Here is a 14,768-nt window from a genome sequence, read left to right as displayed (position 1 = left end):
GATCCATGCCGAGACAAGGTCTACCAAACAGGGACTCTACACCAGCAGTGACAAGTCTTCAAGTCCACGTTCTTCGTCGAAGTCTCTTAAACTCCTAGAAGCAGAGCCGAGGTTTATCACGTCGTCTTTCGACAGGGTCATGAGGAGGGATGTTCGCATTTTGCTGGTAGGAGACGGTGCGTTGTTATACCCACTATTCACCGCGTGTCCTGATGTTGTCTTCGCAGAGGGCGTTGGTAAAAGTACCATAGTCACTTCTCTCATCAAGGAAGCTTTTGTTGCCCATGTATGCTACCCTCATCCACACGTACTTGCATTACTGATGACCTCATCGCTAGGTTCAACATGTCGTTCCGGAGGTCACCATACCACCAGAGGTGACTCCAGAGAACGTGACCACTTATATTGTCGATTCAGGCGGTATGTCTCACAGTCTTATGATCCAGTCGCGTCCGAATTCTCAATTTATGATACAAGCTGGCCCACAAGATCGGCAACATCTCGAATCGGAAGTGCGCAAAGCGCATGTCATTTGCGTAGTATATTCAATCGACAACCCTCACTCATTTGATCGAATACCTACGTATTGGCTTCCCTTATTTCGTCAGCTAGGCGTCAACGTTTGTTTTGTCTTAGCTTTCTCCCCACAGTCTAACACTATATTCAGGTACCCGTGATCCTCGTCGGAAACAAGATTGACCTAAGAGGCGGCGAGGTCACTAATGAAGCACTAGAGGAAGAGATCATACCTATCATGAATGAGTTCAAGGCATGTCTAATTTCGTGCAATATCCTTAAAACTAAATCATGTCACCCAGGAAGTCGAGACATGCGTTGAATGCTCGGCTCAGCTGCCGCTGAACGTTTCTGAGGTGTTCTACTTTGCTCAGAAAGCGGTTCTACATCCAACTGCTCCTCTATATGACTCCAGGGAACATGTACGCACCGACAGCTCGTGATATGTTATCTACTAAAGCCCTCCAGGTCTTGAAACCCGCTTGTGTAAGCGCCTTGAGACGAATATTCAAGCTCTGCGATGCAAACAAGGACGGTGTTTTGGATGGCGCAGAGCTGAATGAATTTCAAGTACGTCTTTTCACCGTCTGGCATCTAAAAGCGCTAAACACGTAAGCGGGTAGCGAAAATGCTTTGACGCGCCATTACAATTGCAGGAACTTGAGGGCATCAAGGATATGGTCCGCGAACACGCGGAGGGAGGCGTGCGAGATAATGGGTTGACTGAGGCTGGGTTTTTGTACCTGCATACAATATTCATTCAACGCGGAAGGCTGGAGACAACGTGGACTGTTCTCCGCAAATTTGGTTATGCAGAAGACCTGCGACTCACTGAGGCGTTCCTACTCCCAAAGTACGCGGTTTAGTTTTATGAGTTCCAAAATTGATCCGCCTTCCAGATTCGATGTGCCCTATGACTGTTCTGTTGAACTGAGCCCCCAAGGATATCAGTTCTTCACCGATATCTTTGAAACCTTCGACAAGGTTTGGACACCGAAACCTACCTTTATGTCACGCTCACCAATATCTTTAGGATCAAGACGGTGCACTCAACAGCACAGAACTGGAAGAACTGTTTAGTACGTCCCCAGGGAATCCATGGGCAAATCAAAAATTCCCGGACACGACCCTCGTAGACGATAAAGGTGCCGTTACTCTGCAAGGCTGGCTCGCTCAATGGAGGTCTGTATTTGAGTTACTCGCAGTCGAGAGCCCTGCTCATGCACATATTCCACGTGCCAGTATGACTACTCTTCTAGATCACAAAACCACCCTCGCATATCTTGCCTATCTTGGATACCCTGATGAACAGCGTACCTCCGCGCTGCTAACGACACGTCCTCGCAAAATCGACCGTCGGAAAGGCAAAGTTACCCGCAACGTATTTCTATGTTATGTCTGTGGTGCGGCTGGTTCAGGCAAGACGTCTTTACTGCGGTCATTCGCTGGGAAGCCATTCCGCGAGGCCTACGAGCCAACTAGTAAGATGGTGAGCGTAGTTAACGCGGTGGATATTGACGGGTCAGAAAAGTACCTCGTGGTAAGGTCTCAACAGCGTTTTGAATGTTGGTGATTGACAGCGGTTGGCTGTAGCTTCAGGAATTTGGTTCTAAATATGAAGCTGAAACGCTTCGTGCGTCAAAGAAGACGGATCTTGCCGACGTCATAGTATACGTGCATGACTCCAGTGATACAAACTCGTTCTCTTACATCAGTAATCTGCGGGTGAGTCATTTCGACCCTCGAACGTGTGCGCTAACTCAAAATTGGATTATAGCAACAATACATCCTCGATCATATCCCGACCCTATTCGTTGCAACGAAGTCAGACTTGGATCTTGCACAACAGGTACGGAAATTTCGCCAAAGCCAGTCCCTTCCTGACATCATCGCAGAGACATGAAGTTCAGCCCGACGTATACTGCAGACGACTCGGCCTTCAGGTTCCTGTTTCCGTGAGCGTTCAGACAGGACAGACCGCAGACGTATTCCACGCAATATGCAGCATTGCCATGAACCCGTGAGCCGTCCCTGCACTTTTGTATTTGGAAGGTCGGCTGACCTCCTTCTTTTAGTCACGCGGCAATACCCGGAGGGGTTGATCGTGCGATGACCGCCTCAAAGCGGCTACGTGTTTACGTGGCATTTACTGCGTTACTGGGAGGTGTCAGTGCGGGTCTCGTGATGATCTACCGGAGTCTTTTGCGACCAGGAGGCGCGATCCTTCCTAGTTGGACAACACCTTGGGCTACATGGCTGTTGGGTAGACGGGATCCTTGATTATCTTCGCATATTGCATATATATTTATTACTCTATAGAGTTACTACTTGTTGAGCTCATGTAAATGGGTCTGAGAGTTCTAGATTTGTATCCTGGGCGTTGGGTTAGTTATATAACATACAAGATCCGGTGTCCGATTGGTCAGATCCGAGATGCCTGCAGGATGCCGCCTGGGACTACGCACAAGAAGCCCTCTCTCCAGAAGGACTAAACGTTGACTATATTTACCAGCTTGGATCCTCAACAGCTCTTTCCACCGCCTCTCAGGTAACGAAGACTGAACAAGCATCCATCGATATTCCCAGGAACCCTGGTGTTTGAACCAACAATACGGAGTCACCATGGATGAAGATATGGATTTTGATGCCAACGCCACGCAGCCGACACCCCAATATCATCATCGTCAAGAGTACTATGACGGAAGAAAGATGCTGTACGTGCCTGTGCGACTCTATACCAGCGGTCATGTTCACCCGTGCACAGCGACTTGGTGTTTGTGCAAGACTGTACGGGGAGCCAAGGAAGCTACATCTCCTCCGCAACGAAGAACATCGAAGAGATTTGTGCACATATTTTTGAGTCGGGGAAACTGCAATCCCAAGAAGATTTGCGCGTCGGCCTTGTTGCGTTCCGCGACCATCCACCACAGGATCATACATATGTTGTCAAGAACTTTGGGTTTTCATCTGATATCAGCAAGGTACATCGGGACCTAGCGGGGCTTTATGCTTCTGGGGGTGGTGACGGACCGGAGGCAGTGACTGCTGCGCTCGCAGAAGCGCTCCATATGGACTGGAGAGAGCATGCGAGTAAGATGGTCGTCCTGATTGCTGATGCTCCGCCGCATGGAATAGGAGAGTATGGGGATGGTGAGTATACTGATCGGGCTATTCGAGCGATATACTTAATCCTTTGCAGGATTCGACGAGGGCTCTCCAGACGGACATGATCCCTTACAACTCGTTCGCGAAATGGCTAGTCGGGGCATCACGCTGGTATGTTTCATTTCTGTCCAACGCCCAAGGATCTAGATAACCGGTTACCCAGTTCTTCGTTGCATGCGAACCGGCGCTCAGTGGTTACTCGGTAGGGTCGTCGTCGCTCGTTTGTGACAAGTACTTAGAAATGTTTCAGTATGCAACAGATTTCTACCAAGCAATTACAACCATCACTTCTGGGCTCATGCTCCCACTTACGACTGCTGATCTCCTCTCGCACGCGATCGTAGGCAGTGTGTTGGAAAACCTCGATATGGAGCGCCTTGTCCGAGAGGTGGGGCATGCCGTCGCACAGCGAATTCTAGGGAACAATGAAAGCGTCGATGATGTCGCTCGTGAATTGCACGAGAAGCTACTCCTCCGGAATGAAAGCACCAAGAAAGTGGTTATCGAAAGCATCTACAAGGAGTCTCCTGAAGCAATGCATAACGTCTCGGTCTTCACTCACGCTGCATCGCTGCATGAAGCGAAATCACAGTTGAAGAGGGTGCGTTGTACCTCGACGTTTCTAACATCTTCCACGAGCTAACGATCGACTGTCATTGTTAAAGGTGCAAGGCACGCGTTTCACGGAAAAGTATCTCATCGCACGACAGACCGCGAACCGGAGTTTGTACTCGTATCCATATTCGCCTCATACGCCTTCTCGAGCAGAAAAGTCTTATTCTTCTATGACGCCGAGCACCAGCCCATCTGCAGCGCCAGCGTCCCCTCCTCGTAAAGTCGTGACGGACTTTGCTGCCTTCGGCGCACCGAAGAATGCTAGCGTGTTTGGTACGGCCGTTGCATCGACACCTTTTTCGTTGGCGGGTGGCAAGGCTGCGTTCGGTGGTATAAGGAATGCTGGTAGAGTGTTGGTCGATGAGGATGATGAGGATGATGATGACGGTAGGCAGCGGGTGGAACTCAGGGAAGATTCCATCTCGCTTGATCAGGTAGGTCCCGCTTACTGCCCTCCGATCTTATGTTGATCACTGTGCAACACAGGCCCGGCGCATTGCTATGCAAAGCGCATGGCGGAGCGCGCGAGGTTGATGCCCTCGTACATTCATTTCATCTTGATTTTTGTTGTTCTGCAGCACGATTGTGATTAGCTTCCGTTTTGTCAATATATCACGATGATGGATCATGTAGAATAGTTGCACATAAATCGCAATCACTATGTAGCAGTTTGGTTTGTATCATCCATCATTACCGGGGTGCGTTTGATAAATGTACTCGAGAATTACTCGAATGTCAATGTAATGGTATAGATATGCGATAATATTTGGTGACAAGACGAGATGGAGAATTATGAATCCTTCTTTTTCCTCTTTTTCCTCTTCTTCGACTTCTGTAGATCTATGTCGTCCCCAGCGTCAACCTCAGGAGAAGGATCTACGGTTCTCTCATGTTGTATTGATCGAGACTGATCGACATCTCCTGGTGGTTTCCGAAGTTCCGCGTTATCGGATGATTGTTTCTCCAGTGCCTTCAAAGCCCTTTTGGCTTCCTTGCGCGCCCTGCGATCGTCCTTGGACTCAAGGTTACGTAGTGCATTCTTTTCTTTCTCAGCTTTTGCTGCTTTCTTTTCCTTCTTCTCCCTTTTTAGTCGGTTTCTTTCTCTCCGCTGCTCTCGAGTCTCGAGAAGCTCAGATGATTTCCGCTTTGTACTTTCCTTTTCGCTTGGGGCGACAGTCTGAGGAGCGATATCTCTTTCGGGGGTAGGATCGGCAGAATGCATGGGGGACGACGCGGAGGATGACGACAGATTACTAGGATCATCAGGTCCCAATATTGGTCCGCGGAAAAATCGAGAGTATAAGCCCTTCCTTGCAGCTTCACGTTTTGCAATGGCAATTATAGAGGCGCGTGGGTAAGCGTCTGAGTCTGGGGTAGATGTTCCGGATGCAGGTGTACCCGACGATGGTCTTCTATTTGAGATGATGCCCGTCGTGGTTCGTTTTAGTTGGAGGGTCGTAGACCCTGACGAATCCTAATCATATAGTAAGCGGGTGATCAGCCGTACGGAACGCAAGTTCAGACCTCGTTTTTATCTTCGTCCTCGTCATCATCATCATCATCCGCTATTTTGATTGTAATAGCTTTTGTAGCAGCTGAATATAAACTTTGAATGGATGAGGTATTAGAGAATTTAGGTGGGAGAGAACGCACTGATCCCAGAAGGGGAACGCTTCGTCGCGGTCCTTGCCTACGCCGGCGAGGTTTCGTTTTGGGGGGATCGCGAGGGGCCTGTCAATCGCGCCCGTGCGAAGGCCCGTGCCTTTGCCTGACCATCCGTATGAGGTCAGGTAACTGTGTCCGTCGAGAGGCATGAAGCAAGGACTGGCGAAAATAATAATATTAATGTCGGCATAACCCTAACCCCATACCCCGGGCTCGCGCATCATTTCATATTTGCTAGGCATGTTGGACGCAGTGCCCAACTTAAAGCTTGAAGGTTCTAACCAGTTATTAGTAAGTACTTGATCAGGATAGCTCTATGTTAGGCTTGGGGCCTAGCGCGACACCTAGGTCCTGGAGATGATTTACACCTCTTAGAGTAACGTAATATAAGTCACGGTGCAAAAATGCATAATCGACACTGATTTCAACCTTCAAATCCATGTTGAGCTGGGGCATTTGATAGGATAGTTGTTTCAGTCTGGTTCCAGGAGAAAGTAGAGAGTTTCAAAGCGGTCCGTGCGTTTGTTGCTGACGTGAGCAAAAGACCGCGCCACCGAAAGTTGTGGCTTAATCCCCTCGCGCCTACTACGTTCCCATCATTATTACGCTTGCACCTCTTCTTGAACTTTCTTCTACTGCAATCAGCAAACAGGAAATCGCTGGCTTTCTAGTAATAGGTCTAATTCGCGCTATTATGGATATCGACAATCAACAACCACAGGATCCTGACTCAGTTGATCCCGCCCAGTCTTTGCGAGCAGCCGCTTTGCTTTCAAGAAAGCGCCGCAAAGTAGCTGCCGAGCAACCGCCAACAGTGCCCCAACGCCCCCAGGTCGACCAGACTGTGCACTTAGATTACGGTCAAGAAGAGACTGCTACACCATCAGAGCCTTCTGCAAATTTTCCCGCGACACAGATAAAGGCTCTATCGACATCAGAAGAGGCTCATACTCCGATACCAGAAATTGAAGATGGTCAGATCCGAGAGGAAGGTGAAATCAGCGATACGGAAGAAGCCGCCCCTCCACCAGCAAGGCCTACCTCGCCGCCTCCAAAATTCCGGAGGCTCGAAACATCCTCGAAGGATTCCAAACTCGTTCCTACCTCTCCAGTGCTCGAGTCAAATGCCAGGAATCGGCATTCACCTCACCTCGATTCTCCCTTTGCGTCCTCAAAATCCGCTTTCGAATCAGAAACCTTCCAGCCACCACCACCAACTTTCTCGCAACCTTTTTTCCTCGAAACATCCACGTATAGACTTGACCCAGATCATGTCAGGCCAGGGCTGGCCAGTTCGTATTGGTTTTTCATTGATGACGTTAACTGATCATTTTTGTACTGTTGCGATAGTGTCCGAGGATCAATATAATACCGCCAAAGACATCGTCTTGGATCTACTTGGTTGGGGTGTTCCCCCCGAGTACCTTGTTGACTGTGGCCTTAGTCGTCACGTCGTGTTCTACGTTTTTACCGAACTCAACTTGCGGATGCCATCTAATTTGGATACCAACGGTCTTATTCCATACCCTACACCTGAAATGTTGTCGTCCATTCCCGCGTCACCTTCGCAATCAATTCGCTCCACCCCATCTACGATGCCTCCACCCCCGACAATCCCTTCCCACAAAGAGTTCACTAGCCCAGTTGTTACGGCTGCTTCTGATCGCCCGCGTATCAGACTCGCTGCTCGTCTCGGCCTCCGTATACCGCCAGTGGGTGAGCCCACTGATGTGAAAATGGAGCCAACGTCCCCGTCGGCAGCTGACTCGCCGTCATCCCTTCACATGATCGAGCAGCAACGGCGACAAGAGTTACTTGCTCGAAAAGCTGTATTTGCTTCTCGCAAAGCCAAACCGTCTGATTCCCCTGGCAGTTCATCTTCGGTCAGAGACAGGGACGTTGAAATGCCTTATGTTGCTCCAACTGAGATTGTCGAAGATTTTTTAAAGAGCATTCCTGCTGTGGATAACGAAATCGCAGATAGCGGTAGCAATTCAGCATCCTCGCGCCCGGCGCGATACTCCAGTCCTGAAATCATGGACGTTGACCAGACCTTCCCTGCTCTTGTTACTCCACAATCAGCCACTTCTGCGGAGCCATCTGACCAAACTCCCTTCCATTCTGCTGATTCAGAAACGTCTGGCGCTATTTCGCCGGCAACTGATGCTCCACCTTCGTCCGGTAATTCCACTACTCAGTCCTCAGATACGTATTCTGGAGCATCCTCATCCACCACGTCAGCTCTGGCTGATTACTCGGCACCTTCCAACTCTACCACTCCAAGTTTCACATCTACCACTCCAGGTTATGACACCAATGGCCTGCAACGGAGGGGTACCAAGCGACCGGTCGCTGCCGACTTCGTTGACTTTGACCATGGTTCTGGTACTTCCAGATTTGCTTCCGGCAACGGGTATTCAAGTAATGGCTACACGCACCCTAATTTAATTCGACGGAACACAGGGAGTTTTGCGGGAGTGAGTGGCATGCGACGATGTGTCATCGAACTCAGCGACAGCGAAGATGATGGAGATGGCGATGGGACTGGTGATACTGCTTTTTATGACGGTCCATCATCGCATTCACCGATGATGATCTTCGCGCGTGCTGCACGTTTTGGTGGCAGTGGAACGCCAATATCATCCTATAGTTTTGCTAACGGCGAAGGGCGCTCGACTCCCCCAAATCTGCATTTAACCAACGCCAACGCCTCTTTGGGTATGTCGCCTGCTGCTCTTGCTGAGAAAGAGGAGGAGATCAAAAGGATGCGTCAAATGATTGCTCAGAGAGAAGAGCTCCGGCAGAAAAAGCTTGCCGCTGTGGGTTCCCCCTTGTGCTGTGTTTGCCTTCGTAAGATGATTTACCAAACTCTCAGATGTCGGGCAAAGGGACTCCGACAATTCAACCTGCAGCCGCAGGGTCTTCCATAGCCGATATTGCTGCACCTTCAGCGAGCACAGTTAGGTCAGAAAGCGATCCCGGAGCGGCCATCAATCACGAGGACACCGCTCTACCCCTTCATAATGGCCGCGTTGGGAGTGCGCAGTCTGAAAATGCTGAAGATGCGGTTATGGGAGATGCGCAAGGTTCGCTTTTTTCCTCATCGCTCCCCGCCTGTGTTGTCTTCGTGTAACGTTGTCATGGCGTGGCATCGATTTCATCGCATTGCATTTCAACTGCGATTGTCTGAGTATGGCCTGCGTCTGCCCTTAATTTCCATTCCCTGCCCTTTTCTCAATGATCGGTCTATCGATGCTCATGTGGGTCTCCAGATGACTCTGAACCGACCGCAGCCCAGCAAAGCGCCGATAATTCAATGGTCATTTCCGCTGAGGAAGCTGCTTCTGGAGACACCAGCAGCGAAATAACCTCAGCAAAGCACACCATGGGTTCTTCCAGGTTCTTCACCAGTCCGACATCCGGCTGATATTATCTCTTTGTTTGTCCCCCCCTCTGGGTCTCGATTCTTGTATTCCTTCCTTTTGCATTTTATACTTCATTTTGTCTTGATCTCTACCGTTCACTCCCTTTCCTTTCCCGGTCATTCTTTTCATTTCGATCCCCGCCATTACTGCTTGTGTGTACTCAGGGGGTGCAGGATTCGAGCCACTCACTAATGATGGCACCGTCGACGAAGACCAAGGTTCGTACTTCATTACCTTTGTTAAGCATGTCCTCACTTCTCCGCGGTCGCGCTGACCTCATCGTTCCCGCCTGTTTGTTACATTAATACCTTTTTGACTTTTCCAGAGCTGACGATGACAGAGGAAGCACGTTCCGAAAAATGGGCAAGGACCTTTCTCCCGTTTCATTTAACCGTGTTTTATGTCCTGACTTTTATTCTTTGTTTCTTTTCTCCATTTGTGATTTCTGGGATCGGATCTAGGTATCTTCAAGCGCAACGTTTCATCAAACTGCTGGCGTGTTTGATGTATCATCGTCGTCAGAGGTGCGTCTCTATCTGTTCGATCATTGAGGCTGCATGGCCTATTTAGGCCTATCTATGCTGACGTCGGGGGTGGCGTGGCATGCCAGGTCCCGAAGAAGGAATTGCAAGATTCTCAAACGAGCTTTCCGTCTTATGATTCGCCATTCTCGACCTACCCTCTACTTCTATCCCAATTACGTGCAACGGGTCTTGATGCCGATTCTTCTCAAGATCCTCGGCGAATTGCCACTCATTCATCCAGATCGACATCGCGAGGGAGTGCTAGCTATGCACTTAATTTATCATCACCATCACCACCCACTTCGCTTATCTACTGTGCACCATCATTATCTCATTCATGTTCCACTGTTTTTGTTCCAGATCTCAAGCCTTTGAAGCTTGCGACATTGCAGCGCGCCCTTGGACAACTCAGTGCTAGCGATTCAGGTCTTCGGGTATGTCAGTACGAAGTGCCTGGTGGAGGTGTTTGTCGCGACAAAGACTGTAACGATCTGCATCTGAGCCGACTCGAGAGCGAACCGAGTGGTACGTATTCTTTATGTCTTTTATTTGGGCTGACTGATGTATTATTCGTTTTCGATGGGCTATCTTGTATTTACTCATGGAACGCAGACGCAGACGTAGCGGCGTACGTGCACGGGATATTGCCACAACCATGGCATAGTCGGTGCGACGTACGAGCTATCGAAATTGCCCTTGAACGGGTCCGGCTCGGTAGCAGCGCGAGAAACATTGAAGAGCGCGTCACAAGCGCTTTATCAGGACTTGGCATTCCGGTCGGTCCACCAACAGAGTCGTGACACGTTTTCGACGAAAGCGGCCCGGGCCCGACATAATGATGATGAAGACCGAGAAACTAAAGAGACCAAAGTCCAGATCTTCGAATGTCAAAATCGTTTAGGGCAAAGGACAAGAGCGCTAAGCGCCACAGGAGCATGGTAGGCTTCTGTATGGATGATTTGATGGTGGATTGCGTGATACTGGACTTGATGATATTTTGTATTCAAGTTTATCTGTTTGGAAATTGAAACTGTTTTTGGTTGATATGGTCCGATGCGGAGAATGAAAATAATGACACGAGGTTATTGCCACGAGGTAATTATTTCTAAAAAAGGGATAGTCATAGCGAAGCGGGTATCGTGAGAAATTGATAACTGCGGAAGCAAGTAAAGTCGGCGGGGATTACCGGTATGTTCCTGAAGCGGGCATCTGATACTCCGATTATGACCAAATAAAAGAAAACAATGACAGTCTTTTTTTGATCGTCCAGACTGAGACAAGTACACGCCAGACAACTCCCTCCCTTTTCCACCTCCTTCCAACTTCAGCGATTCCTTTTAAGGACGTCGTCCGCACTCAGCATATCATTCCAACGTCGCGTTCATCGTTCAACTCATAAAATCTTTTTCTTTTCTTTTCTTATACGCGTCCCTTTTCAACTCGTTGTTAGAAGGTCATATGGCCTATCGCCGTCAACCTACTTCAACAACAACTAACTCTCCATCTTATCCTTATTCCAACGCCGCGGCTCATCACAGCCAACAACCTTCCCTTTCCGGTCAGAGTATTCAAGACGACCCCGCCTCTTCATCATCTCCAACAATGCGTAAGCGCCAACGCACGGACCTCAATTTGGCAAATCCTGTCATTGCGGATCCTTCACAGCAACCGCCACAACCTGGTAATCAACAACAACCTCACCAACAACATCTACCTCAACCAGTTCAACAACCAGGTGTACCAGAAGATGGTTTCATTCACGATCAGGACGCTGCAGAGAGCGGTGGTGATGACGACGATGAAGAGGAGAAACCAAAGTCTGACAAGAAGGCAGGAAGGCGAAAGATTAAGATCGAATTTATTCAAGATAAATCGAGACGTCACATAACATTCTCCAAAAGGAAAGCTGGTACGCGATCGACTTCCTTTACCCTCTGTGTACTTTTCACTCAATACGTTCGTCCACTTTCGCAGGCATCATGAAAAAGGTATATTTCATCATATATACCCTCCCGCTTATCTAACCGAACTTAGGCCTATGAACTCTCTACCCTCACAGGTACTCAGGTCCTTCTCCTTGTCGTTTCAGAAACAGGTCTTGTATACACTTTCACCACATCCAAGCTTCAACCCCTTGTCACTCAACCAGAGGGCAAAAATCTCATTCAAGCATGTCTAAATGCTCCACACGGCTCGCTTCCCTCTGCAATGCCAGTTGGTGCCCCTATAGGTCGTGCATCAGGACCCATGTCTTTGCCCGGTCCTGGAAGCACTAATCTTCCAGGAGGGCTTGCTATTCCAGGCGGTCCTGTAGGTGGCCCTCAGAGCGCTACGAAGGAAGACGGTGACGATGAAGGTGACGAAGAGGCCGCTCGCGGTAATCGCGCAGCCGCGGCTGGGGACAAGCGTCGTCGGCGTCCATCCACAACTGGCTCTGGGCCTCGCGGTGGACCAGGATCCCCACAGACCCCTAATAGTACTATCCCTCCTCCCCTTTCCATTCCAGCTGCATCCCAGCACCAGCAGGCACCTCAGGCACCGCCCCCACCACAAATATCTCTTGGCTCTCCGACGAGTCCCCAGCAGCAACACTCCCAAGTGCCTCAGTCCCCTCAGTATGGAACGTCGCCAACTGGAGGATACGCTCATGCTCAACATCATGGTCATCATGCGCCTGGGGGCGGTCATGGTGGAAGCCCAACTGACCCTGGCATGTACGGCGGCCACATGGGCTTGCCTCCTCCAGGTGCTTACTCATACCCTGGTCCTGGAGGCCCTGGTGGCCAAGGTGGTCAACCGTTGGGTGGTCTAGCTGCTGCTGCCGCGCAGCACTCGCATTGGGCCCCGCCCCCGCCCGTCAGTCAGGGTGGTCATTACGGCAGAAGATGATGAAGATACGAATAATGACGCGTGCTGACTCTGATCGTGCATGATAAGCTTTCTTGTCCGTCCAAACTGGGTTGTTTTATGCTTTTTCCCTTTCTCTCTACGTGCTTCGGGCTTCTGCTTCTTCGTCTCAGCTTCCCTGCTGTTACTTACTCGAGCTGTCTCGGCTGAATTTGTACAAATAATTGATCAATTCGTCTGTCATTCCCACCGTTTCGTCTTATCCATATTTCTTTGTCAATTCTCATTCAGTATTTTGGATGTTATCATGTGGTTTGCTATGACGGCGTCAAAAGTTTGTGCTTAGTACTCGTTTCCATTCATACACGACTGCATCTGTGCTACCAGGTATCATTCAACAAAGGAAGTGATTTTCATGTCATCGGCGCGTCGATGAGAAAAAAACCCGCGGCTTCGAATCCAAACTTGAACATTAGCCTCGCTTCAAACATGTACGACGAAACGGGTGCGGCATGTACTTTTATGTCGAGACTCATTGTCGCACGCGATCATTTCTTTCCTTTCCTTTCTTGCTTCGATCGACCCTCTTGGATGAGCGGTTTTAGGACGAGGTCGTCGCGGAGTCCATTCCTGACAAGAATGGAAGTGGGTGATTGACCGCCAAGTTTAATGTTCCGAGGTCGCGATGATGCAGCCCTCCGTGGACGGATCCGTTCTTGTCCCGTGGTGTTTTGTTTGACTGCGAGATCATCATCGTGGCGTCGATTCTTTTCAGGAATGGAAGTTGAGATTGACATGGTCAACGTTCCGAGGTAGCCGACTCGCGTTGATTGACGGACTCCAACATTCTTCGTTTTTGTGGTGTTTGCACGTTACTGTGACTCCGCCCTTCACGATCTTCATTAGCGACGGCAACGGGTCCAATTCATCGGGATGGTTCTGAATATCAAGTCTATTCACTGGTGAGTACTGAGATTAAGATTCTATGTGCATTCATAGTTGTAATTATACAGGAGTTCGAAATCTCACTCATTGAATTCCAGGAGCTGACCTTGGACCTGCCGCAGGCCCGCAGTGTTGCCAAATCACATATCCCTCCACTCAGTGTCATTGATCGGCTATACGATGATCATATACACCTATCCGATCTTGAAATTGGGCTCCAGGTTCTAACCTCGGAAGCGCCGCAGCCCACCACTGCGCAATACTGTATTGCCGACTCCACTTTGATGAGGCTTAGCATTCAGCCTATAATCGACTATACATGAGAACACGCCGACTCGGATCTCTACGATCACCCCAATAACCTGCAACGCATCGACCTCACCTTCAATATTCACTGGTCAAATGCCACGCACGTTCTCCAACTTGACTTGGGCGCGACAGCAACTCGCTCGATTGTCACACCAACCCACTTATCTCTACCCCAACCGAAGAGAACGCCACAATCTACGCCGTGTCTTTCGGGCAGCCGGCTATCAACTCGGACGTCGCTCAGCTCCAATTCTGATCAAGCCAGTGCAAAAGGGTTCTAACATAATCACATGTTCGGAAGGCTCTTATCTTTTTTAATGAACCATTTCAATTGTACGTAGCGCGACGCGGGGAAGGGCTTCACGCAGCCCGAGAATGGTCAGGCATCCCCGATTATGTACGACAGAACAGGAAGCTTGACACGCAGTATTCGATTCCATTCTGTTTGAAATGGATCCTTGGATAGGAAGCACGATAGGCTGCGAATGACTGGGTACCTGAGACCGAAATGGACCCGTCCCTGGAGAGGCGTCTGTTATGAGCTGAGGATTTGTCACACCACTGGAGCATCTTTAGATAGCATCAAGATTCGTGACTAGGCTACGCTAGCCATGACAGCCACGTAAAAATGGTGTACAACAAGCCTATGCATGAATAAATAGTGTCAATAAAATTAAGTGTCACCAGTAGCGGTGCCGAGATACTCGTACAACAACCTGAATGTGAGTCCGGCTAGAAATGGTATTGGATATGCACT

General features: G+C 49.4%; 5 protein-coding genes across 5 annotated transcripts; 4 read left to right on the top strand and 1 right to left on the bottom strand.

Annotated features, from left to right (window-relative positions):
* The first annotated feature begins 31 nt into the window (after window positions 1-31).
* Window positions 32-2,941, top strand: EDB91DRAFT_135120 (EF hand associated-domain-containing protein). Its single transcript, XM_041326119.1, has 15 exons — window positions 32-176; window positions 228-286; window positions 339-420; window positions 478-620; window positions 668-769; window positions 819-938; window positions 985-1,086; window positions 1,140-1,369; window positions 1,416-1,500; window positions 1,550-1,698; window positions 1,759-2,056; window positions 2,110-2,241; window positions 2,294-2,365; window positions 2,412-2,536; window positions 2,592-2,941. Exons 1-15 carry the CDS (start codon window positions 140-142, stop codon window positions 2,794-2,796), a joined length of 1,941 nt encoding a protein of 646 aa, XP_041179670.1. The 5' UTR covers window positions 32-139; the 3' UTR covers window positions 2,797-2,941.
* A 1-nt stretch (window position 2,942) lies between these two features.
* Window positions 2,943-4,958, top strand: EDB91DRAFT_135099 (uncharacterized protein). Its single transcript, XM_041326106.1, has 6 exons — window positions 2,943-3,230; window positions 3,281-3,666; window positions 3,716-3,792; window positions 3,845-4,282; window positions 4,347-4,730; window positions 4,783-4,958. The coding sequence occupies exons 1-6, from the start codon at window positions 3,139-3,141 to the stop codon at window positions 4,828-4,830; spliced, it is 1,425 nt and encodes a 474-aa protein (XP_041179669.1). The 5' UTR covers window positions 2,943-3,138; the 3' UTR covers window positions 4,831-4,958.
* Window positions 4,739-6,195, bottom strand: EDB91DRAFT_135135 (uncharacterized protein). Its single transcript, XM_041326127.1, has 3 exons — window positions 5,950-6,195; window positions 5,821-5,902; window positions 4,739-5,770 (listed from the first exon to the last, which is right to left on the bottom strand). The coding sequence occupies exons 1-3, from the start codon at window positions 6,108-6,110 to the stop codon at window positions 5,087-5,089; spliced, it is 927 nt and encodes a 308-aa protein (XP_041179668.1). The 5' UTR covers window positions 6,111-6,195; the 3' UTR covers window positions 4,739-5,086.
* Window positions 6,196-6,545: 350 nt separating this feature from the next.
* Window positions 6,546-10,435, top strand: EDB91DRAFT_1119873 (uncharacterized protein). The gene is made up of 7 exons (XM_041318162.1): window positions 6,546-7,253; window positions 7,312-8,780; window positions 8,837-9,047; window positions 9,234-9,350; window positions 9,551-9,604; window positions 9,712-9,910; window positions 9,997-10,435. The coding sequence occupies exons 1-7, from the start codon at window positions 6,656-6,658 to the stop codon at window positions 10,283-10,285; spliced, it is 2,937 nt and encodes a 978-aa protein (XP_041179667.1). The 5' UTR covers window positions 6,546-6,655; the 3' UTR covers window positions 10,286-10,435.
* Window positions 10,436-11,158: 723 nt separating this feature from the next.
* EDB91DRAFT_1119806 (SRF-TF-domain-containing protein) lies at window positions 11,159-13,178 on the top strand. The gene is made up of 3 exons (XM_041318161.1): window positions 11,159-11,819; window positions 11,885-11,898; window positions 11,945-13,178. Exons 1-3 carry the CDS (start codon window positions 11,369-11,371, stop codon window positions 12,797-12,799), a joined length of 1,320 nt encoding a protein of 439 aa, XP_041179666.1. The 5' UTR covers window positions 11,159-11,368; the 3' UTR covers window positions 12,800-13,178.
* Window positions 13,179-14,768: the final 1,590 nt, after the last annotated feature.

Source organism: Suillus paluster (assembly GCF_016628075.1).
Source record: "Suillus paluster strain FC165 chromosome Unknown EDB91scaffold_13, whole genome shotgun sequence".
Classification (NCBI taxonomy): domain Eukaryota; kingdom Fungi; phylum Basidiomycota; class Agaricomycetes; order Boletales; family Suillaceae; genus Suillus; species Suillus paluster.
Note: the sequence above shows the minus strand (reverse complement) of the source record. Positions and strands in the feature narration are given on the sequence as shown.

Coding starts and splice junctions, on each gene's coding strand:
- EDB91DRAFT_135120 (XM_041326119.1), top strand. CDS start 140: ATGAGGAGGGATGTTCGCATTTTGCTGGTAGGAGACG. Junction 770..818: donor CTATCATGAATGAGTTCAAG/GCATGTCTAATT, acceptor CATGTCACCCAG/GAAGTCGAGACATGCGTTGA. Junction 1,699..1,758: donor GGCTGGCTCGCTCAATGGAG/GTCTGTATTTGA, acceptor TCCACGTGCCAG/TATGACTACTCTTCTAGATC.
- EDB91DRAFT_1119873 (XM_041318162.1), top strand. CDS start 6,656: ATGGATATCGACAATCAACAACCACAGGATCCTGACTCAGTTGATCCC. Junction 9,605..9,711: donor CACCGTCGACGAAGACCAAG/GTTCGTACTTCA, acceptor TGACTTTTCCAG/AGCTGACGATGACAGAGGAA. Junction 9,911..9,996: donor ATGTATCATCGTCGTCAGAG/GTGCGTCTCTAT, acceptor GTGGCATGCCAG/GTCCCGAAGAAGGAATTGCA.
- EDB91DRAFT_135099 (XM_041326106.1), top strand. CDS start 3,139: ATGGATGAAGATATGGATTTTGATGCCAACGCCACGCAGCCGACACCC. Junction 4,283..4,346: donor CGAAATCACAGTTGAAGAGG/GTGCGTTGTACC, acceptor TCATTGTTAAAG/GTGCAAGGCACGCGTTTCAC. Junction 4,731..4,782: donor ATTCCATCTCGCTTGATCAG/GTAGGTCCCGCT, acceptor TGTGCAACACAG/GCCCGGCGCATTGCTATGCA.
- EDB91DRAFT_135135 (XM_041326127.1), bottom strand. CDS start 6,110: ATGCCTCTCGACGGACACAGTTACCTGACCTCATACGGATGGTCAGGC. Junction 5,903..5,949: donor GCGTTCCCCTTCTGGGATCA/GTGCGTTCTCTC, acceptor ATCCATTCAAAG/TTTATATTCAGCTGCTACAA. Junction 5,771..5,820: donor AGGACGAAGATAAAAACGAG/GTCTGAACTTGC, acceptor CTATATGATTAG/GATTCGTCAGGGTCTACGAC.
- EDB91DRAFT_1119806 (XM_041318161.1), top strand. CDS start 11,369: ATGGCCTATCGCCGTCAACCTACTTCAACAACAACTAACTCTCCATCT.